The 22,698-nt window shown below is 41.3% G+C and overlaps 2 protein-coding genes across 58 annotated transcripts in view; both read left to right on the forward strand.

The window, feature by feature from the left end:
- The window catches only part of LOC110500219 (non-muscle caldesmon), a 57,688-nt gene extending 49,922 nt beyond the window's left edge, over positions 1-7,766 (forward strand). For 14 of the 50 annotated variants that reach the window (XR_016490231.1, XR_016490238.1, XR_016490243.1 and 11 more), the window contains 3 exons: positions 1,104-1,169; positions 3,002-3,038; positions 5,815-7,766. Coding sequence is in view for 27 of the 50 variants with exons in the window: in XM_090214212.1 (XP_090070338.1) it covers positions 3,002-3,038; positions 5,812-5,831 (57 nt within the window). In the remaining 23 variants the exon portion in view is untranslated. Of the gene's footprint in view, positions 1-1,103; positions 1,170-3,001; positions 3,039-5,811 lie in introns of all 50 variants that reach the window. The other 36 variants (XM_090214214.1, XM_090214219.1, XM_090214223.1 and 33 more) reach the window with 3 other exon arrangements.
- A 3,405-nt stretch (positions 7,767-11,171) lies between these two features.
- Positions 11,172-21,034, forward strand: LOC110500220 (troponin T, cardiac muscle). Of its 8 annotated transcripts, none has more exons than XM_021577447.3 (16): positions 11,172-11,192; positions 11,941-11,967; positions 12,272-12,292; positions 13,203-13,235; positions 13,508-13,525; positions 14,444-14,461; positions 14,820-14,837; positions 15,284-15,302; positions 15,418-15,481; positions 15,657-15,773; positions 17,297-17,374; positions 17,481-17,594; positions 17,725-17,837; positions 18,135-18,225; positions 18,943-18,983; positions 20,825-21,034. In XM_021577447.3, exons 9-16 carry the CDS (start codon positions 15,425-15,427, stop codon positions 20,862-20,864), a joined length of 651 nt encoding a protein of 216 aa, XP_021433122.2. In that variant the 5' UTR covers positions 11,172-11,192; positions 11,941-11,967; positions 12,272-12,292; positions 13,203-13,235; positions 13,508-13,525; positions 14,444-14,461; positions 14,820-14,837; positions 15,284-15,302; positions 15,418-15,424; the 3' UTR covers positions 20,865-21,034. The 8 variants fall into 8 exon arrangements, 7 of the variants coding, with proteins under 7 accessions (XP_021433122.2, XP_021433123.2, XP_021433124.2 ...); XM_021577448.3 differs by lacking the exon at positions 18,943-18,983 and adding an exon at positions 19,296-19,333; XM_021577449.3 differs by lacking the exon at positions 14,444-14,461.
- The last annotated feature ends 1,664 nt before the right edge of the window (positions 21,035-22,698 follow it).

Raw genomic sequence — 22,698 nt, forward strand, 5'->3', positions numbered from 1 at the left:
ATAAACAACAAAAAGCTTATTTCTCTCAAATTTTGTGTACAAATTTGTTTGCATCCCTGCTAGCGAGCATTTCTCCTTTGCCGAGATAATCCATCCACCTGACAGATGTGGTATATCAAGAAGCTGATTAAACAGCATTATCATTACACAGGTGCCCCTTGTGTTGGGGAAAATAAAAGGCCACTCTAAAATGTGCAGTTTTGTAACACAACACAATGCTACAGATGTCTCAAGTTTTGAGAGAGGGTGCATTTGGCATGCTGACTGCAGGAATGTCCACCAGAGCTGTTACTAGTTAATTTAATGTTCATTTCTCTACCATAAGCCGCCACCAACGTCATTTTAGAGAATTTGGCAGTACTTCCAACTGTCATCACAACCGCAGACCACGTGTATGGCATTGTGTGGGTGAGCAGTTTGCTGATGTCAACTTTGTGAACAGAGTGCCCATGGTGGCGGGGGGGTTATGGTATGGGCAGGAATAAGCCACGGGCGACGAACACTACTGCATTTTATGAATGGGAATTTGAATGCACACAAATACCGTGACGAGATCCTGAGGTATCTGTGACCAACAGATGCATATCTGTATTCCCAGTCATGTGAAATCCATAGATTAGAGCCTAATTTATTTATTTCAATTCACTGATTTCCTCATATGAAGTGTAACTCTGTAAAATCTTTGACATTTTTGCATGTTGCGTTTATATTTTTTTTAGTATAGTTACAGATGTCAAAACAAAAATCCTACAAATTACTGGAATTTGTACCATCATCCTTTCTCACACAGCTGTGTCCCAAGTTGTACCATACTCCCTACACAGAGCACTTATTTAAAAAAATAAAATAATTTACTACAGCCTTATGAGCCTTGGTCTAAAGTAGCGCGCTACATAGGGAGTAGGGTTTCAATTAGGACACATATACAGTAAACTCTACAGTACATTCACATGTCACACAACAACAGTACACTTAAAAGTATACCTGGGGAGTGTTTTGAGGCCCTGTAGTATTCATCTGTTAGTTAATAATATCATATGATGTACATTTGCCAGCTAGGGGGATAACAACGGCTTGTTGCTTTGTCTTTTTTTTGTTTGAAGAGCTCTGAAGAAGAGCTCTCTTAGCTAGTTGACTTCACCGTTAACTAGTCTGGAAACCCTGGAGAGGTAAAGATGTTTTAAAGATGTCAACTTCACTGCACTAATATTATCACTGGAATGACCTCAGTCTACTATGATGTCAGGTCTTCTTCTCTTTTACTGGTAATAATTCGCTCTGGCCTGGTCCCAGATCTGTTTGTAGCAATGACCATAGGAGTTGGAAAGGCAGCACAAGAAGATCTGGAACCAGGAAAGCTGCACTGTAAATAGAAGTCAATGTTAAGGGCCATGTATTGTGCTATTGAAATATATAAACTTGGTGGTTCGAGCCCTGAATGCTGATTGGCTGACAGCCGTGGTATATCAGACCGTATACCACGGGTATGACAAAACATTTATTTTTACTGCTCTAATTACGTTGGTAACCAGTTTATAATAGCAATAAGGCAACTCGGGGTTTGTGGTATATGGCTAATATACCACGGCTAAGGGCTGTATCCAGGTACTCCGCGTTGCGTCGTACTTTAAGAACAGCCCTTAGCCGTGGTATATTGGCCATATTCCACACCCCCCCATGCCTTATTGCTTAAATATACTATACTATGGGTAATTACTGCCTCCAGTGCCTTTCACAAAATGGCTGTTCTATATTGTTTTCCATCCTTTAATTTCTATGCCCCTCTTAGACACAACAGCACCCACTCTTCCTGTATAGTCCTTTCTCTACTGTATATTTTAGTTTGTGTTGTTGTAGAGGTACACTTCATTTTACACATAATACATACACTTGGCCTTGCTAGCAGAACCAATCCTTGCTACTGTATGTGTGGTTCCTTTTAACCACATCCTGAACAGGCAGTTGAAAGGACAGTTATTTCCAACCTCTACTGTGACCCTCACAATACAGGACCCCATGGCGCTCCAACGACCACAGTGTTGGCCACAACCCCACCAAGTGGCCTCCGCTATTTACTAGGATGATATTTCACCGATAAAAGACACAATAATTATATTTATTTATGGAATGGCTCTAAATTTGGCCCCTGGAGCAGAGAGGCTTGTGAAATAGGCCCTGGCATGCCTTGCTCTGCTGTCTCCCTATAGCGGAACACACAGACAGAGTACAGCAGCCTGCCAGCAGTGCAGTCCAATGCTGTGGCGAGCCACATAGAGCTGGAGGGGCACTAGACTGCTGGTTAGTGCTGACGTAAACCAGGCGTGGTGCAGGGAAAGGTAGCGGGCTAGCAGTTATGAGCTGTGTTATTAACTAATCACAAATTGTGGTGATGTCAGGGGAGCTGTATGAGGGGATAGGGAACGTAGGAGCCTGATGGGCTTGGGATGAGTTCATGGGAGCGGGTGGGATATTAGTGGCAACCTATTCCCTATATAGTGCACTCCTTTTAAGGCTCTGGTCATAGGATGCCATTTGGGACACAGTCAGGACAGTGTTACCACAGGGAACTATGGGAGACGTTGTCCACGAACCACCGCGACCGGGCTTTGCTGGATAGGCTTCGTGTGGCTGTGTGTTTGGGGATGTGAATGCAGGGTTTGGATGTGTTGGGCAGGATGTGAACCCTGTTCATGTTGTTTCCCCAAATCCCCCGTTTGGCTGGAATAAGCTTCATGGTTCATTACTGTGGCATTTGCACTCTGTCTCAAACCTCTCAACCGAAGGCCCTAAAAATAATGGAAATCCTACTCAATTGAATATCAACCCTTCCTTATTAATGTAGAAGAGGTACATTTGGTCGAACCACGGCCTGAGATCGAAAGGTTCCAGTGCACACAGCTTCTCTCAGGAAATGGCAGCGTTGACTAAATGGACTGTTGAAGTGACTGCTACCTCAGATGACTTTCTCTCTTGACTTATTTCTCCACCTATCTTCTCTCAGGTGACTGGCAGAGGGGAGAATAAATCTGTTGCCAACGGTGAGTCCATTCTCTTACCATTACCAACATAGTTTTAAGCCTTAGGCTGAGGTCAAAGGTGACTGACTGTGTGTGTATCTGTGCCCATCTTGTTTGGGCCTATGCATGTCTTTGTATCTACGTTATTCATAAGTCTGTGCTCTACTGACAATACACACCCAGAGACGGTGAGGTTAAAGGGTTCTGCTCCATCTGAAAAGGGACAGGGAAAGGAGCCTGTTGTAATTTACCGTCGACCATGTGGCCCAGCAGCACCCATAACTCCCTTCCTTCCCACCCTGTAACACTATCGCCCCTGGGACCTGGCGTCAGCTGTAAATCATCTGTGTTTGCTGTTTGGCTCTCTGGCGATGGCGTTTTCAGATGCCACTTTCGCATTGTGTTCTATTTCCAAAGTGGCCCGCGCGCCACAACTCTTTTGTCCCGGTAGAGAGAACTGTTTGACCTTCAGGGATGCCGGGCGTGTCTGTGTAATGTGTCGTTTTTCCAACCCCCCCCCCCCCCCCCCCCCCCCCCGCCCTCAACTCCCCTGCATCAACCCCGCTCGCCCCTCTGCTCCTTACTCCGACCTGGATTCTATTGTTGGGGTCGGACCTTCCAGGCTGTGAACAAATGAACAGCTGTTGGGTTGACACATTACTAGCTCGTGTGGTGGAAGATTATCACGCCATACACCTCATTTTGTCAGGGGCTAGCAGAGGAGAGGCAAACTCAATATAACAAGCTCACTTCACAGTTTAGGCACGGTGTGGCTCCATGGTTAGTGCTTTCTGAAAATCTCGACCCAAGACAATCTGTCTCTCTACTTTAATCCTAAATGTGTTAAAGTAGAGAGAAAGACACTTGAAATAGCTACACATCCGTTTCTCGACACACACACACACCTTGTATTCACCCCCCTCCTCTTTGTTGTCGCTGAGAGAAGGGCAAATGACAACATGACAGGCGTCAGTTATATAAATGTCAGTAGAGACAGGTAGGCAGGCAGGGACCTCACAGGCATCTGACACCACATTGAGCAGCATGCAACAACCCCAGTCTCATGCTGAAAGGCCTGCTTAACTGTTCTTACTGAAGGCTCTAGTCATACTGCAAAGACTTAACACCAGATCAAGATTGCAACCAAGACAGAGGTCTCTTTAGCTGGCTAAATTTGACTGACTGTGGGTAAAGGCATAATGGTTTTGTCCTGAGGTGAGACATCCTAGATCTCTTTCTAATAGATATGTATGTGTGGGTGGGTGGATGGATGTGTGGATTTAACCCATCAGACATATAGTACCAGTTAAACGTTTGAACACACCTACTCATTCAACTATGAAATAGCACATATGGAATCCTGTAGTAACCAAAAAAGCTTTGCACACTCTTGGCATTCTCTCAACCAGCTTCACCTGGAATGCTTTTCCAACAGTCTTGAAGGAGTTCCCAAATATGCTGAGCACTTGTTGGGTGCTTTTCCTTCACTCTGCGGTCCAACTCATCCCAAACCATCTCAATTGGGTTTGGGTCGGGTGATTGTGGAGGCCAATCACCCGACCCGATCTGATTCAGCATTCCATCACTCTCCTTCTTGGTCAAATAGCCCTTACACAGCCTGGAGGTGTGTTGGGTCATTGTCCTGTTGAAAAACATCCCACTAAGAGCAAACCAGATGGGATGGCGTAGCGCTGCAGAATGATGTGGTAGCCAAGCTGGTTAAGTGTGCCTTGAATTCAAAATAAATCACTGACCGTGTCAGCAGCAAAGTGCCCGCACACCATCACACCTCCTCCTCCGTGCTTCACGGTGGAAACCACACATGCGGAGATCATCCGTTCACCTAGTCTGCGTCTCACAAAGATACGGAGGTTGGAACCAAAAATCTCAAATTTTGATTCGTCAGACCAAAGGACAGATTTCCACCTGTCTAATGTCCATTGCTGTGTTTCTTGTCCCAAGCAAGTCTCTTCTTCTTATTGGTGTCCTTTAGTAGTGGTTTCTTTGCAGCAATTCGACCATGAAGGCCTGATTCACGCAGTCTCCTCTGAACAATTGATGTTGAGATGCGTCTGTTACTTGAACTCTGTGAAGCATTTATTTGGGCTGCAATCTGAGGTGCAGTTCACTCTAATGAACTTATCCTCTGCAGCAGAGTTAAATCTGGGTCTTCCCTTCCTGTGATGGTCCTCATGAGAGCCAGTTTCATCATAGGTTTTTGCAACTGCACATGAAGCAACTTTTCCATATTGACTGACTTTCATGTCTTAAAGTAATGGACTGTCGTTTCTCTTTGCTTATTTGAGCTGTTCTTACCATAATATGGACTTGGTATTTTACCAAATAGGGCTATCTTCTGTATACCCACCCCTACCTTGTCACAACACAACTGATTGGCTCAAACACAACTGATTGGCTCAAGGAAATAAATTCCACAAATTAACTTTTAATTTAAATGCATTCCAGGTAACTACATCATGAACCTGATTGAGAGAATGCCAAGAGTGTGCTAAGCTGTCAAGGCAAAGGGTGGCTATTTTGAAGAATCTCAAATATAAAATATATTTTGATTTGTTTAACAATTATTTTGCTTACTACATGATTCCATATGTGTTATTTCATAGTTTTGATGTCTTCACTATTATTCTACAATGTAGAAAATACTAAAAATAAAGAAAAATCCTGGAATGAGTAGGTGTGTCCAAACTTTTGACTGGTACTGTAGGTTAGAGGTTAGTGTATTCAACCCTTAGAGTTTGACTGTAGCTCTTATCGACTTGTCTCTGTCCCTCAGCAGGTATGGGACACGAATGATACAACGAGCTTCTTCTGATGGCTGGTGGGGACCAAGACAATCCAAGACTCTTCCTTTTCTATGTATTATACCAAAACAAATATGACCACCACCCTGAGGGAACCCAAGGAATGGAGAGAAACAGGAGATTCTATTTAATAAGCACTGTACTGAAACGAACAGCCACCAACCATCTCGTCACATGACAGTGTAGTGCCTTTGCACAACGACTTACTATGACTTACTTTCACAACAAACAAACAAAATAATATGCTGTGAAATTTGGATGTTTTTATGATATGGTCATTTGTTTTATATGTGATAAGCAAAAACTTACAGAAGAGAAAAAAATGAATTGAAATTAGATATATTTCCCATGCGCTCTTCAGTACATGTGTAGTTTTGATATAGTAGAGAAATGTTTTTATGTGAGGTGTCCAGTTCCACAATCATATCCGTGTTCCGAAGAGAGACGTCTACCACCAATGCTCTGTCCATGTCGTCCATCTCACTTCTTTTTCAAATTTATATTTAAAGCAAAGCTTCACACACGGCTATTTTATTCATGTTCACCAGTTCAGGAGAGAGATTATACGGACTCCGTAGAGTTGGCTTATTTCACCTTTTTTTTTGTCTTACCAATTAGTGCAACAATGGTCTGAGTTAATGTGTTAGCACATAAGTACACGTCGTTATGAATATTATACCGTATCTTCTATTACAGCTTTATACTCAAGATTTGTTTCGCTTTTGTACTCTAAAATTGAGTGACTACCAACCGACAAGAGGCAATGAAAGGCAGTGCAAGCAACTAAAGGAAAGTTGTATATTAAAACGGCTATTATAACGTTTATTATCCTAGTTTCAATTTATTTATGTGTTTTTTTTAACGTGTTTTGTCATCGGCTGTCTTTGTAGCTTTTGTACCTGCTGTTTGAATCTCTAAATTCACTTTGTTAAACTTTCAAGCAACCCATAATTCAGCAGGTGTACATAAGAGTTACATCCTCATCGTAAGGACTCTCTGACCCACAACATTCCACACCACTAAGCACGCCGCCGGGCTTATTCACATGCATGCTCCAATGGCTTCTATTCAGGAGGTTAAGGACCTCAGCTTTGTCAGTGAGTTTGTCTGAATATGGCAGGCCAGATACACATTTATATACTATGCCTGTACCATGAGACGGCGTTGGTTTAAGCCGTATGTCGCCTTGCCATTTAAGCCCAAATCCGATGTACTAACTATAGGACTCTAAAAGAAGGGAAAGTGCACATTTCGATATTGACAACGACAGAGGATTGAGTCAGTCAAAAGAAGACAGATTTTGACTCCAGCCAACAATTGCGCTCGACGCTTGTTCTGGGTTTGAGTTTTCCTAAAAGTTCCGTAGTGGTATGTAAGGTCGTGTTTACAGCACAAATCCTTTACATGCAACGGTCTCAAGGCCTTGTTGCGTGCACCGAATAAACTGTACCTTGCACGCTGCCAACTCAGTATGACTTCCGCTGTTTTTTTTGTGTTTTTTTTACCGTTTCATTATCGATGTTCTATGTTTCATGTTTCATTCATTCATTTTGCATGACGTGCTTTGATAATATGGGTATTATATAGAGGTTAGCAGGGGCATTGTAAGATTGTTCTGTGTAAACCTTGACAATCACATTCCATGACTCCTTAGAAATACGAGCAATGGAGTCTGACCAAAATATCTAACATTATTTTACATTGCTGTTATTTCATATTTTGGTCATTTGCTTTTTTTTGTCCGTTTTTAAATTTTATTTTATTTTATTTCAAACACCCTCATTTATTGTGTAGAGTTAACTATGCAAGGCACTCTGTCGTTTCAGATACAACTTTGTTATAGTACTGGGTAGTTTCCTACAGAATGAATGTTATGAAATATTTGTACCGTTGACTCAACAACAGCAATAAAGAGATATAAATTGTTCCAATTTGTCCAATTTATTTTCTCTTTCCTTCTAACACTGAACTCACTATGTCATTGACTGCTTAGACAGCTTTACCTCTACCTATCTTGGAACTCAGAACCAAATGAATGTTAACAGTCTGTGTGAGTATGACATGACATGACTATAGCCCGATTAGATGAGCCACTGTTAAGACCTTGTTCCTGCTTTAATGGTTGAGATATATATCAGGCTTCCTTTATCTCTAACAATAGACTTCACTGCCCTAACCAATCAGATATAAGAGGTGGTCACATGGGTGGCAGGGCTGCATTATGTGAGCATTAGAGTCTCATTGAAGTTGTCTGTTTCTGGATCTGAAAGAATAAGACAGGTCCATTTCTCTTTCCTGTGGGGTTTGGAGGTAAGGCTGTTGACTGTGACCCCTGACTTGACTGTAACAATGACACTTTGCTGGGATGCATGTGTGAATGAATGCCTGCTCTGGGGCTAGACTGCTGTTTTGTAACCCATGTCAATCTGGGCACGTGGAATAAATGTTTTCTGTGCAAGAAGGGCCATATCATATTTTTGTTGCATTAAGAAATGCTGAACTAATACATTTCAGGCAATGCCAGAGAGAAAAGTTTATGGATTCTGTTTGATTTGCTTCTCATGGCTCAGACTGGACCGAGACAGACAGTCAGTGGGCACTAAGCTAGTCTTCTGTAGGGGGAACTGGGTGTTAGCATGCTTTGGGCTTTGACTTAATGCTGGTTAATGCTGAAAGCGGCACCCGCAACATTCCTGCCACTGTCAAACCATTTTATTCCAGCACTCAAGCCAGGGCCCAATGCTGACCGCACACATTAAAGCAAAACACATTTAATTCCACAGGGAAACAAGTCTCATTGCCTGTGAATTCTTGGTGGATTTCAGTTAATACGTTTTCAGACACAGCTCTTTAAACAGATGGTCTATATTCTACTTCACATCTCTCTTAGCTGGAGTTCTCTGTTGTAGCTATTTGGAGGTCGGACTGGGACACTATGTCCTCAACTGAGTTGAAGTCTGGTGTTGAAGAAATTCACTCTAGGCTAGTTACTTCCGTCCAAATGTATGTTATGCATAGGTGTGTGTCCCAAATACACTTCACTTGTCATGAACTGGCACGTAAGGTCAGAGGATGGGCATAGGGAAGGAAGGATGGGTGAGGTGAGGAGTAATGGTTTTCTAATCCAGCCCTCTAGGTTTGCTTCAGTTTTACCTTCATGGCAAAAATGGTCAATGTTAAGATTGACTCCCATCTCCTCTGATAGATAGTTTCATAATGGGATCATTTTTGGAATGTAACGCATGTTGCTAAAAGCTGTGGAGTTGATGGGTGCTGTATGTACAGCTCTAGAGGGTTGGCCAACCCGTTGTCCAAAATAGCTGGCCTTGACTGGCATGTTATTCATTGATTTACTGTGTGTGTGTGTGTGTGTGTGTGTGTGTGTGTGTGTGTGTGTGTGTGTGTGTGTGTGTGTGTGTGTGTACACAAGCATGTAGGCGCTCAATAAGCTCAGCCAACTTCATTGTCTGGAATAGCACCTAACACCTGCTGATGAACTGTGGTTTATTATTGTTAAAAATAACCCCTCTGTATATCAGCGGAGTGACTTTAGTTTTATGATCTGACGATTTATCTTTCAACGGAAAGTTGTCATCTCAAATGATTCATCCACACGATAGCATTCTTACATTTGTTAGTTAAATATAGAACTATATAACCTCATGAATCTGTTCCTGTCTGTAAAGTAATGATAACCTTCAGGTTGTCCATAAAATGCACCGTATCTGGTATGACAAGGCCATCAGCTTGAAATAAAACGTTGGAGTTTAATAAATGCCCGTACATATTTGGGAGATATGTGCCATTCCTTAGCACCTGTGCAAAGTGTTCACCTGCTATTTCTAGAAGAGTGTAAACTCATTTATAATACACTGATATACGATTGGGATGGCAGGGCAGTGGTTGTAAAAAATAAAATAAAGTTTAATTCACTGTTATCTGTTTGTCTTAAACTGGAAATCTATAAATAAAGTATTGGAAAGTAAACAGTGCCTTTTAGTGCCTGGTGCAAAGAATGCTTAAATGTGGCCCTCAAAGTGTCCGTTGCTGTCCCAGTCCCAGTGTAATGGTTAGTGTGTTATCCTGCCCATAGAGCAGAGAGGAGAGGCCCTCCATGCCAAGAGGAAATGGCTGAGGATTAGTCTTGGAGCTGTTTAGAGCTGAGGGCCTCAGGGCAGCCAGTCCCAGTGGTGAAATAACACCACATACAGACACTCAACTCAAACACATCAGATATTACTGTGCTGTGTGTCTCTATGTGCCGCAGATGAAAACGTCACTAGGCCTGAGTGCATTTAGAATGTTCCCTATTCCTTATCTAGTGCACTTACAGCCCTGGTTAAAAGTAGTGCACTATATCAGGAGAAGGGTGCCATTTTAGACACAGCTTTGTGTGGGGAGGAAAGATTCAAAGGTTTCAATCTTTATCCAGTATTTTTGCCATCCATCCGTGCCCCAGTCATTTCACCACTATATTTCTTCTCCTCGTCCAGGTAATCCAATCTAAACATGGCAGATGAAGAAAATGAGTAAGTACAGCATATTTATCTTTGTCGTCTCAGAAACTACAGCCTACACTACAGAATATTTAGTACATTTTTTTTCAAAACAATGTCTTCCAACAAAATGTCTCATGTTTTTCTGTTTCTTTTCTTTTCAGGGAGGAAGGTACAGTAAGACTTTGAGAATTGATTATTACTTTTTGGCTAAACGAAATATGCTTCAAGCCCACTTTAAGCTGAGTGTACAAAACATTAGGAACACCTGCTCTTTCCATGTCATAGGCTGACCAGGTGAATCTAGGTGAAACCTATGATCCCTTATTAAATCCTCTTCAATCAGTGAAGATGAAGGGGAGGAGACAGGTTAAAGAAGGATTTTTAAGCCTTGGGACAATTGAGACATATATTGTGTGTGTGCCATTCAGTGGGTGAATGAGCAAGGCAAAAGATTTAAGTGCCTTTAAGTGTCAGGCGCATCGGTTTGTGTGTGTCAAGAACTGCAATGCTGCTGGGTTTTTCACACTCAACAATTTCCCATGTGTATCAAAAATGGTCCACCACCCAAATGACATCCAGCCAACTTAACACAACTGTGGGAAGCATTAGAGTTGACATGGGCCAGCATCCCTGTGGAACGCTTTCGACACCTTGTAGAGTCCATGCCCTAACGAATTGAGGCTGTTCTGAGAGCAAAAGGGGGTGCAACTCGACATTAGGATGGTGTTCCTAATGTTTTGTACACACAATTGCACATATATCGCTAAGATTGACTATATTAGCTATATTGCAAATATATTGCTGAGCTGACTTAACCTGTGTCTGCGCAGTCGCAGAAACCCCCACAGAGGAAGGTAAAAGCTTTGTATGGCTTCGTACATTACTTAGACGTTGTTGGATTGAGTGCATGATAGATATACTGTAGCAAAAATAACTGTAACAAAAATGTTTTTTTTTTTTTTTTTTTTAAAGCATGATTCGTGTACCTGATCAAAATATACGTTAAACTAGATATTTTTTATGTGAAATTTCAAATGCTATGTCTACATTTGTCTCTCAAGATAAACATTTTGGAACGTGCATATCATTTGTATACTGGTTTCCTACCCTTCTGTCTTTGTGGTATATGCTTACATGGATATCCAATGTGTATGAGACTTATACCCTTTTCATGTGTCCTACTCCATATTCCATCCAATAGCTAAACACATGTTACACCATGCACTCTCCATTCCATAAACAGAATGTGTTGTTCACTCTAGAATGGTTTTCAATGTTCTGACAATGGTTGCATGAAATGTTTGTATGTACTGTATGGAAATGATACTGATACTGAATCCGATTCAAACAATTTGATCCAATCTGATCATTATGTATGAACATTTGTTTCATACCAGTTTGATGGTGTAATAAACAGTTTGCCTTGATCTTATCGTAGAAGTGGCCCTGACTACAGGTCTAGGATCAGATCACCATACACCAATTCTGAACCATAATCATTATTATCCTAAAACAATATCTGACCCTAGGTCAGTGGTTAGGGCTTCTACCAACTCATTGCCTTGTATGGAACCACTAATTAATCTTCTGTTCACTCATCAGTCGAGGTTGAAGTCCCGGCAGAGGAAGGTAAAGCGTCCCATGTGCTGTGAACTGCATGTATACAGATCCATAAATATAATAGTATTATCAATATATGCATATTGTACAGCTAGAGATTCCGTTTTCTTCAGTGTTGAAATACTCTATATTCCTATGTCATACATACTAGTTTCATAGAATGCACTGTAAAATGTTGCCTCTAGTCACTGGTACCTTAATTTCAGATGGCATACAGTATAGTTAATGCTGCATTAATGATTTTGGCTGTATTAATTATGAACAAAACAATGCGCTTTAAGCCTTATTCATATGTCTGATGTCCTTACAATAGATGCTGCTCCTGCAGAGGAAGGTAATGCTTTTCAATGCTTCATATGTACAGATTCTGCATGCTAATATACATGTAATGTACCCCACATACAAGTTATATACTGTACAACAAATAAAAGATGTGGTATGAGCACAGTGTTTTTGTAGTCAATGAAGTTGAAAGCAATTGTCCCGCAGATATTCTGTAATGTATAACGTACATAATATCTCTCCTCACGGAGCTGCAAAATAATATTTGCTTCATAATCAGATCAAAGACTGTATTTCTCTCTGCTTTATTGACTCTGCCTTAGCATAACAGTGGCTGACACTAAACAATCATATGCTTTTAGCCATAACAGAACCTGCCCCAGAACCTGTAGAAGGTACATTTGTATCTTGGCTATTATTATTATTATTATTGGCTTAGTACCAAAAAAAGTAATCATCCTTATCAAAGTGATAGTTAAGCGATGTATCTACTGTAGGTCTAAATGTGTAAAATAGCTGAACTATCCCTTTTTAAGTGATTTGCTTCACTCGTTGCAAATTCACTAATCAACGATATGACTTTACCACAGAACCTGCCCCTGCAGTTGTAGGTAAACCGTGTCATGGCTTGATATGCTTCTTGTTTTTGCACATTATTATTATTAGCGAATAATAACAATTGATCCACTTACTAATCCTTCGCTACCGTTACCGTAGACCCCACACCATACGTAGAACCAGGTAATGCTTTCTTGCTTTTAACATTAAATGTCATTGCTGCATATTAAGATGTACCCTAGCTACAGTATCAATATTAGACTTAAGTGTTCAGAGTAAAAGTATACCGGTGTTATTATTTTACCAAAAGTAGTTTGGCGTTATGTCGTGGAACATGTTTGTTTTGGTTCTGTCTTCTTTGCTTCAAGCTTTCCTCGCATACTAACATTGTATCTTCACCATAGAGCCAGAACCAGAGCCAGAGCCAGACGTAGAAGGTAAAGACCTGTTTTTGCTTTACCATGGTCTTTAGTTTCTAGTATAGATGTGCATTTGTGCTAATAGTACGCATTCCTTAATGCCAGTGAAGTAATCGAAGACACATGAGCAATCGGCATTGTATTAATGCAACATACAGTACATACTTATTTTCACAACACTGACTGAGTTATTTTTATTATTATATCAATTATAAAATGTATTATTTTTCTTTACCTCATATTTTTTACACTCAACTGATCCACTCCTCATTATCTTATCCTTACAAAAGAGCCCACTGCAGTAGAAGGTAATTTTGATCTTTTACCTCGACATTACAACGTTTTCCCCTGCATGGTTTATACCTTCTATCTGCAGTAGTAACTTAATGTTTTAACTAGGCACGACAACAGCTTGCAGCTAATCTGGCCCATAGGTGCTGTCAAAGTCGCAACAAAATATTTTTGCACATTAATTTTCATAATTATTTGCTTCCTGCTTTATTGATTCATTCATGTGTCCTTGCAACCGAGCCCCCACCTGTTGTAGAAGGTAAAGCTTTTGGGGGGCTTCATCTTACAGATACATACAGTGCATCATCTCATATTCTATTATTCGCTTCATGCTTTCCTATCTGCCGCCCCCCGCAGTAGTAGAAAGTCAAGCTTTTCTTGGCTTCGAATTTACTTAGTTTGAGCTGCATTTGATATCCCAGATGCATGTATGTTATAAGCTTTATTATAAACTGGGTGGTTCGAGCACTGAATGATGATTGGCTGACAGCCATGGTATATCAGATGTATACCATGTGTATGACAAAACATGTATTTTTTTAATACTGCTCTAAATACGTTGGGAACCAGTTTATAATAGCAATAAAGCACCTCGGGTGTTTGTGCTATATTGCCAATATACCACGGCTAAGGCCTGTGTCCAGGCACTCCGCGCTGCGTTGTGCATAAGAACAGTCCTTAGCCATATACCACACCCCCTCAGGCCTTATTGCTTATATAGCACACCTTTCACTGGTACCATTTGTGCCACTTTAGCATACCCAGCTAACAAACGTATCATAATGATTAACCCCCATTACTGACTAATGTGTACTGATTCAATATCAATAGACCTTTAACAGCATGCGCTTTACAAAGTCATATTCTCACACTTCACTGATCCACATTTCAGTCTATCGACTACTAAACAAATCGTTCTCATGTCCCTCACATAGAAACGCCTGCAGAAGAAGGTACCTGTTATACGTTGTTTTTGTCTTGTACAGAATGCATGAAGTGTACTCCCATAACTATAGACTGTGACGGTCTGCTGTGAATGTTCATTTGTATTCCTTAGTATCTAATACGTTGTGTTCCATACCATTGACGCTGCCTGTCAGAACATTGAGCCATCACTATGTGATAATGCATTGGTTTTGGTTGCGTAATACACACTTTCATACAGTAGGTTTCAATAGATAAGGCCTATCACTGAAATATCCTGCAGTAATAATCCATGTGTTACTATAGTGTACTGTACATGTATGAGTCTTGTGTTGAAAGCTCTGTGTGTAATCATCCCTTCTTTTTCTGTATGTTTTTCACCAACAGCCAGTGGAGAGACTCAAGGTGAGTGTTGTCTAGTTCTTTGTAACTTATAGTTCTAGATCCATTCTTGTTCTCTGTAACTAGTTCTAGGTCTATTCTTGTTCTCTGTAGCCAGTTTAAGGTGTAGTTGTCAAGTTCTCTGTGTGTATTTTGTATAGAATTTCAGAAAATCACTCTTAGAGTCATGTGTCTCAGTCTAAAATAAGTATGTATTATTTTATTATTTTTGCTATAAACAACAGACCATACTGAAGGCACAATTCACAACTGTTGAAACATTTCCAAAGCCATTTCTGTTTTAAAAAACACTTCAAACCTTTGGATTTTTCTCAATTTGGTTAAGAGATATTTAAAAACATTTTGATTTTTACTAATCAGATTTATAAAAAAAAATCTATATTGAATTTGATCACTTCTTATTTCTACTTTGAAATAAATATAATAGCCTTTTCTGTTGTGACTTACAGATTCCAAAGCCAAACCAAAGTAAGTGTTTTGATTCTACTTCGGCCAACAACTTTCTCTTGTGGTTTTTCCGTGTCTCTGAATCAAAGTCATTAAACGGAGAGTATTTGATGGAATCATCTCTGATGTTTTTCAGAAGTTTTATGCCAAATGTTGCCCCTCCAAAGCTACCAGAGGGAGATGGTAAAGTCGATTTTGACGTGAGTGATGCAATCCTACCAGCTAGATTACCTGAATATAGCAATAAGAGTGCCCAACACACTATTCACTCTCTCTGTGTGTGTGTGTGTGTGTGTGTGTGTGTGTGTGTGTGTGTGTGTGTGTGTGTGTGTGCGTGCGTGCGTGCGTGCGTGCGCGTGTGTGTTTGTTTTACAGGACCTGCATAGGAAGCGTCAAGAGAAGGACATGGCTGAGCTGACCTCTCTGATTGAGTCTCACTTTGTCCAGAGGAAGAAAGATGAAGATGAGCTCATCAGTCTCGTCAACAGGATCGTAAGTCCTCTACTGTAGCACTGCTGGAGCTCAAGCACACACTGCTGGAACACTACATGGGCATGTTTAAAAAAAAATATATATATTATTTTTTATTTCACCTTTATTTAACCAGGTAGGCAAGTTGAGAACAAGTTCTCATTTACAATTGCGACCTGGCCAAGATAAAGTAAAGCAGTTTGACACATACAACGACACAGAGTTACACATGGAGCAAAACAAACATAGTCAATAATACAGTAGAAACAAGTCTATATACGATGTGAGCAAATGAGGTGAGATAAGGGAGGTAAAGGCAAAAAAAGGCCATGGTGGCAAAGTAAATACAATATAGCAAGTAAAACACTGGAATGGTAGATTTGCAGTGGAAGAATGTGCAAAGTAGAAATAAAAATAATGGGGTGCAAAGGAGCAAAATAAATAAATACAGTAGGGAAAGAGGTAGTTGTTTGGGCTAAATTATAGGTGGGCTATGTACAGGTGCAGTAATCTGTGAGCTGCTCTGACAGCTGGTGCTTAAAGCTAGTGAAGGAGATAAGTGTTTCCGGTTTCAGAGATTTTTGTAGTTCGTTCCAGTCATTGGCAGTAGAGAACTGGAAGGAGAGGCGGCCAAAGAAAGAATTGGTTTTGGGGGTGACCAGAGAGATATACCTACTGGAGTGCGTGCTACAGGTGGGTGATGCTATGGTGACCAGCGAGCTTAGATAAGGGGGGACTGACTTGGAGCCAGTGGGTTTGGCGACGAGTATGAAGCGAGGGCCAGCCAACGAGAGCATACAGGTCGCAATGGTGGGTAGTATATGGGGCTTTGGTGACAAAACAGATGGCACTGTGATAGACTGCATCCAATTTGTTGAGTAGAGTGTTGGAGGCTATTTTGTAAATGACGTCGCCGAAGTCGAGGATCGGTAGGATGGTCAGTTTTACAAGGGTATGTTTGGCAGCATGAGTGAAGGATGCTTTGTTGCGAAATAGGAAGCCAATTCTAGATTTAGCTTTGGATTGGAGATGTTTGATGTGGGTCTGGAAGGAGAGTTTACAGTCTAACCAGACACCTAGGTATTTGTAGTTGTCCACGTATTCTAAGTCAGAGCCGTCCAGAGTAGTGATGTTGGACAGGCGGGCAGGTGCTGGTAGCGATCGGTTGAAGAGCATGCATTTAGTTTTACTTGTATTGGAGGCCACGGAAGGAGAGTTGTATGGCATTGAAGCTCGCCTGGAGGGTTGTTAACACGGTGTCCAAAGAAGGGCCAGATGTATACAGAATGGTGTCGTCTGCATAGAGGTGGATTAGAGAATTACCAGCAGCAAGAGCGACATCATTGATGTATACAGAGAAGAGAGTCGGTGTTGGTGAACATTCTGGTTGGCTCCCATAGCTTAAGCCTGGGCTCAGTGTGCCAACATAGTCTTGAGGTACACAGATGAATCAGGTTGGATACCTTATCTGTCACGGACTGTAACTGTGTGCGTGTGTGTGTGTGTGTGTGTGCGTGCGTGTGTGTGTGTGTGTGTGTGTGCAGGAGAAGCGTCGTACCGAGAGGGCAGAGCAGCAGAGGATTCGTGCTGAGCAAGAGAAAGAGAGGCAGGCCCGTCTAGCCGTGAGTCTCTCATTGTGTAATGTTTCCATTGTGATATCAAGGCCAACTGCGGCCCAAGTTGTTTTCTCCTCTTCTTTAACCTTCTGTTGCTCACTCCCCGACGCAGGAAGAGAAAGAGAGGAGGGAGCAAGATGAACAGCGTAGGAAGCACGATGATGACGCTAAGAAGAAGAAGGCTCTCACTACCATGACTCACACGTACGGTGGCATCCAACAGAAGGTTAGCGCTAGCTCCACACGCACTCGCTCTCTCTCATGATTACAACATTTGCATCAGAGTTGCTGCCCCCTCGTGGTTATCTTGACACGTGCATGCCCTCTCGCTGTGCTGCGGTGATGTCCATCCACAGCAAGAGGGCAAGAAGGGAGCCAAGAAGCAGACTGAGAGAGAAAAGAAGAAGAAGATTCTGGCTGACAGAAGGAAGGCTCTGATCATCGACCATCTCAACGAGGACAAACTCAAGTATGATATATTTAATTACCCCGAAATACTCACAGGTCTTTGACTGAGTCCCAAATGCACCCGGGCTCTGGTCAAAAGTTATGCACTTTTAAGGGAATAGGGTATCATTTCAGACACACACTGAAAGCTCTATTTCATTGTTGAAAGTATCTATTGCACAGGTTTATACATCGAAGAAAACATGAAATGCAGATGAATACACATAGTTGCTTAGAAAGTCTGCTGTGAAGGAGAGACCAAAAGTAGAACCTCATGCGCTGACTGAACGCTGGCGTCCCATTGGTTGTCGCCCTGCAGGGAGAAGGCCAATGAGCTGTGGCAGTGGATGATGGAGCTGGAGGCGGAGAAGTTCGACCTCAGCGAGAGGCTGAAGAAGCAGAAATACGACGTAGGTGTTCTCACTCCGGTCCAAGCTATGGTGACAATACCCGTGGCTGTTCTGTGCATGGTGATCCACAGGGTAAAAACAAGATCACAGGTCGTGCCTATGACATGACAGTATAATACGGTGATGATTACAAGACTGTGATGTTTTACTTCAAATGGGTCTGGGTCTTTTTCATGTGTCCTGACCTCCATATCATCTCCTCTGTCTTCCAATGACTGCATACCACAAGGGGCTGGTGAGGGGAGGACGGCTCATAATAAATGACGGGAGTGAATTGAGGAAAACTGTACTTACTTCAACTGTGATCGGGTTGTCTCACCTATCTCAAAATGAATGCACTGACTGTCTACGTCTCTCTGGATAAGAGGGTCTGCTAAGTGACTAAAATGTTCATGTAAAATGAATGGTATCAAACACATGGAAACCACGTGTTTGATACCATTCCATTTATTCCATTCCTATGTGCCCGTCCTCCCCAATTAAGGGGCCACCAGCCGCCTGCGCTCTATTCCAAAGCATTACGTGTGTCCCTTTACATGCTGTGAATGCAGTCTATTTCACAGAGAGTAACTTACACTCATGACATACAAAGCCGTTTAAACATATACATGCATAACATGCCACATCCCCTATTCTGAAACTGGTGGTGTTAATCCTACTGCCCAAGAGGACACCCTACGAGGGGCGCAGCTGTCTAAAACTCTGACTTGCTTCCAGATGAATGTTCTCCAGACCCGAATCAATGAGCAGCAGAAGTTGTGAGTAATGGGCTGTGGGGGCGTCAACCTCACTGTTGTGTAGTCCGCTGTCAGTCGTTGTTGTCAGAGTGAGCGTTTTTTATTTTACACTCGGGGCTCAGGGAAGCTCAACCGGGCGACCGGGTCAGGTCAGGTGGTGGACCACAGGTGAATGTTTTCAACCAAAGGTGAACCACACACTCCACACACTCAGACAGGTGGCGGTGCAGCCAGGCCGTGGCTCCAAACGGCAGGATCCCAGGTTTCCCTACAGATTTCAGTCAGTGTGTTGTCTCAGTGCTTAGGCAGCCTCCACTGTGTGTCCCTTCACAGATCAATCAGCTTCTGGCCCGTGTCCAGGACCACCAGAGGTAAGTACCCAGAGCCACACTGGTCAGTTTCTTCTCTATTTAAAAGAGCCTGGGGGGCCTAAACCAACCAACAAATGATAATTAATGCTACTCATTAAAATAAAACATTAAATCATGTTTTGGAATACTATCAAGACATTTGCAGTTGGGAACATTCAATGGAGTGTGTCTCAAAAGTCTAAAGTGGCTTCCTCTCTTCGTCTCCTCCCATTAATCGGTATTGATCTGAAGACACAGGGGTATGTGAAAGCAACCTTTCCTGCTTTTTTTCATCAGTGCAGACGAAGGAACGGAGACAAGGAGAAGGAGCTAGTTTAGACTATTGAGATACACCCATTGTCCCTCATCCATTCACTGTTCACTGTCTTAACCCCAAGGCCTTTTAAAGTCACATGATCCTGCTTGAAGAGAACTAGCTCGGAGCATATGATCCAACCTGGGAGAAAACATTAGGATCGTAGTGCTGCATCCTAATTTGACCAGTCTTTAGAGTGGCTCCTTCCATTCCATCCATCCCTCTCCATTCATCTAGAATAGACCCAAATAGTCTGGGAAGATCGTGATCCTAATCAACAGCCTACTATTGGCCCCAGAACATTGTGTCATCATCAAAACTGGCAGTAGATTATAGTCTTTGTAGGCTAACAAACTTAGTTAAGTCATATGTATTGCAGTTCATACATTACATACTGTAATGCCTCCAAAAAATGACCTCTGGAAAAATGGGTTGACTCCTGTCCACTATTTTCTGATGGTAAGTTGAATTTTACATACAGGTATTGGCTGGCTATAGCTTTCTAACTCATCTGTCAGGCTTGAGGAATGATAGATTGATAGCCTATAATAAATTATACATTTAAATGGTGCATTACGGGTGAAATTCTAACTTCCAATTCAGTCAAATGTTCACTTAGTCATGCATTGATGTCAATGGGAAACTAAGAGAAAATGAGAGTTAGGATTTGGCCCTAAGAGAACATCACGGTAAGACAGCTGAAGATAGGACACGATCGCCATGTCATTCATTCATCCTCGTCCTTCACTAACCCTCGGTCCTGTGTGTGAAAGTTCTGTCTTCCCTTTCATCCTGTGATATGCATGCCAACTCTCACAGAACTGTCTCTGTTTTCATTCCCAACCCCTCCTCCATCCCACACTCCCCCTCTTCCATACATCAATCGCTAACTATCTCTAACTCATTCTTTCAAAACTACTCTTCCTCTCTGGTGCTGAAAATGTTTAGGATCGATTTGTTGAAGATGTTCCTGGTAGAACCTTTGAATATACATGTACTCGATATTTAAAATATTTTGTTGGTCATATGTATTCACTCACATTAGTATAATAATCGCTTGAGGAGCTTATCTCTTTCAGCTCTTAGTATACCTACGTGTATTGTTCCCAAGTATACCAATATAATAGCGCCACCTACTGGTCAGATAGAGTGACAGAGGTGTTTGACTGGTCTGCCTACGCTGTGTGGTTTCACAGTGCCAAAGGCAGAGGCAAGGCCAAGGCGGTCAGAAGATAATGAGACCTGGCAGGATGAAGTCTTCAGGACTGAGACGCCAGACGATGACGGAGGATTGTTTTGTTGTTGTTCTTGTTATCAGTGTACATGCAAATTACTATGGAAATGTACTGTTATCACGGTCACTGTTTGCATGAAGCTAGAAACAATAAAGAGATGTTTGCTTTTGATTCAGTGTCTGGTTTGATTTTAATGAAAAATCTGAAAAGTTTTAATGAAAAGTCTTGAGGCTGAAAAAATGTACAAGACATACCCATTGGATAAAAGCGTCTGCCAGTTGGCATATATTATTATTACATAATGTACAATACTGTGGCTCCAGTAGTGCTAAAGCTTTCGTCTCATTTCCCTGAGGTCGTGAATTCAAATCTAGCTTGCTTCTCTCCCTCCAGTTCTGGCTCATAACTCATAACGTAAAGCGTTTTGAGCATCTGGAAAAAGCGTTATATAAATCCAATCAATTATTATTATTAGACAAAGCAACACGTTATTGAAATAAATGTATTTATTAACCACACATAGAATACTACAGTACAACATAACACATACTATTGCCTGCACAGTGCAATCCCTTACAGAAAAACCACATGATTTCCAATGTAGAAAATAACGATGTCGCATAAGAAATTTTACTTGACATCGTGTTTTTGGAACAGTACACGTGAAAACAAAAATGTGTTATGATACACACAGCGCTTTTAACGTAGTGTATTCAACTTAGATATTTGACACACATGATTACATTGTATATGTTTATTTATACAGTAATTATTATTGTGTCCTTACCTGGGATTTGAACAGCATTCCGATCTTCCTGCTACTCCACCATGTCTGTGTCAATATCTGATTTCACCCTGTATTCCTACACTTTGGGACTTAAAAGTAAATCTCAGCTTTGTTCAAAAATACACTCAAGAAAAACGATTATATTTATCATAGTGATTCAGGAGTAATAGGAGTAATAGAATAATATGCCCCACCAACATTAGATATCTATACAGAAAACCCTCAAATGTCTGAAATACGTCAATCAATGATGTGAAAATACTCTGATTAACTGATAACTAAAATAACAGTGCACATGGCACTCTTTTGCTAAGTGCAGAATTAATATATAAGTAATGAATATATAGGTAATGAATATACAGTATAAGGGAATACTACAGACTTTGTGGCACAGCAGAAATATCACACCTTTTAGCTGAACAGAAAACCACTTACTTTAAAACCACCATAACTTTTCATTACTTTAATTAGAAATTGTTTGGGATGGTTTGAGACCAATGTGATTTCCTGAATACTGGTAAAACGAATGTCTTGAGAACATCTTACAAACATCCTAATATGGTCCTCACCCTTATGGAAAAACCACATGAATTTCACGAGATCACATGTGATCTTTATGTGAAGTTAATGTGATAATGTGACAATATGTAAAGCAATATGTGATAACATGGAACTACACATGACAACATGCAAACACATCTGAAAACATGATCTCATGTGATGTTCCAAAAATACGTTTGCAAATTGTTTCAAATGTGAAATTTCACTTGCACATGATGTTCCAAAAACACGTTTTAACATGTGAAATGTCATCTGAATACATATGAAGTGTTCCAAAAACACGTGTTCACATATGAAATGTCATGTGAAGTGTTCCAAAAACAGGCTTTCACCTGATATTTCACACATGAAATCATGTGTGATTTCCGTAAGAGGGATACCAGCAACCTGAATTTCCTGGTCCGTGGCCATGACAGAAATCGACCACTGATGTATTAGCAAGAATACATTTCTGCACTGAAAAAAGTTGCACAGAATCAAGTCAACA

Source organism: Oncorhynchus mykiss, chromosome 21, assembly GCF_057628025.1.
Source record: "Oncorhynchus mykiss isolate SJ-2025 chromosome 21, ASM5762802v1, whole genome shotgun sequence".
NCBI lineage: Eukaryota > Metazoa > Chordata > Actinopteri > Salmoniformes > Salmonidae > Oncorhynchus > Oncorhynchus mykiss.

Coding starts and splice junctions, on each gene's coding strand:
- LOC110500220 (XM_021577447.3), top strand. CDS start 15,425: ATGCCAAATGTTGCCCCTCCAAAGCTACCAGAGGGAGATGGTAAAGTC. Junction 17,375..17,480: donor AGAGGCAGGCCCGTCTAGCC/GTGAGTCTCTCA, acceptor TCCCCGACGCAG/GAAGAGAAAGAGAGGAGGGA. Junction 18,226..18,942: donor TGAAGAAGCAGAAATACGAC/GTAGGTGTTCTC, acceptor ACTTGCTTCCAG/ATGAATGTTCTCCAGACCCG.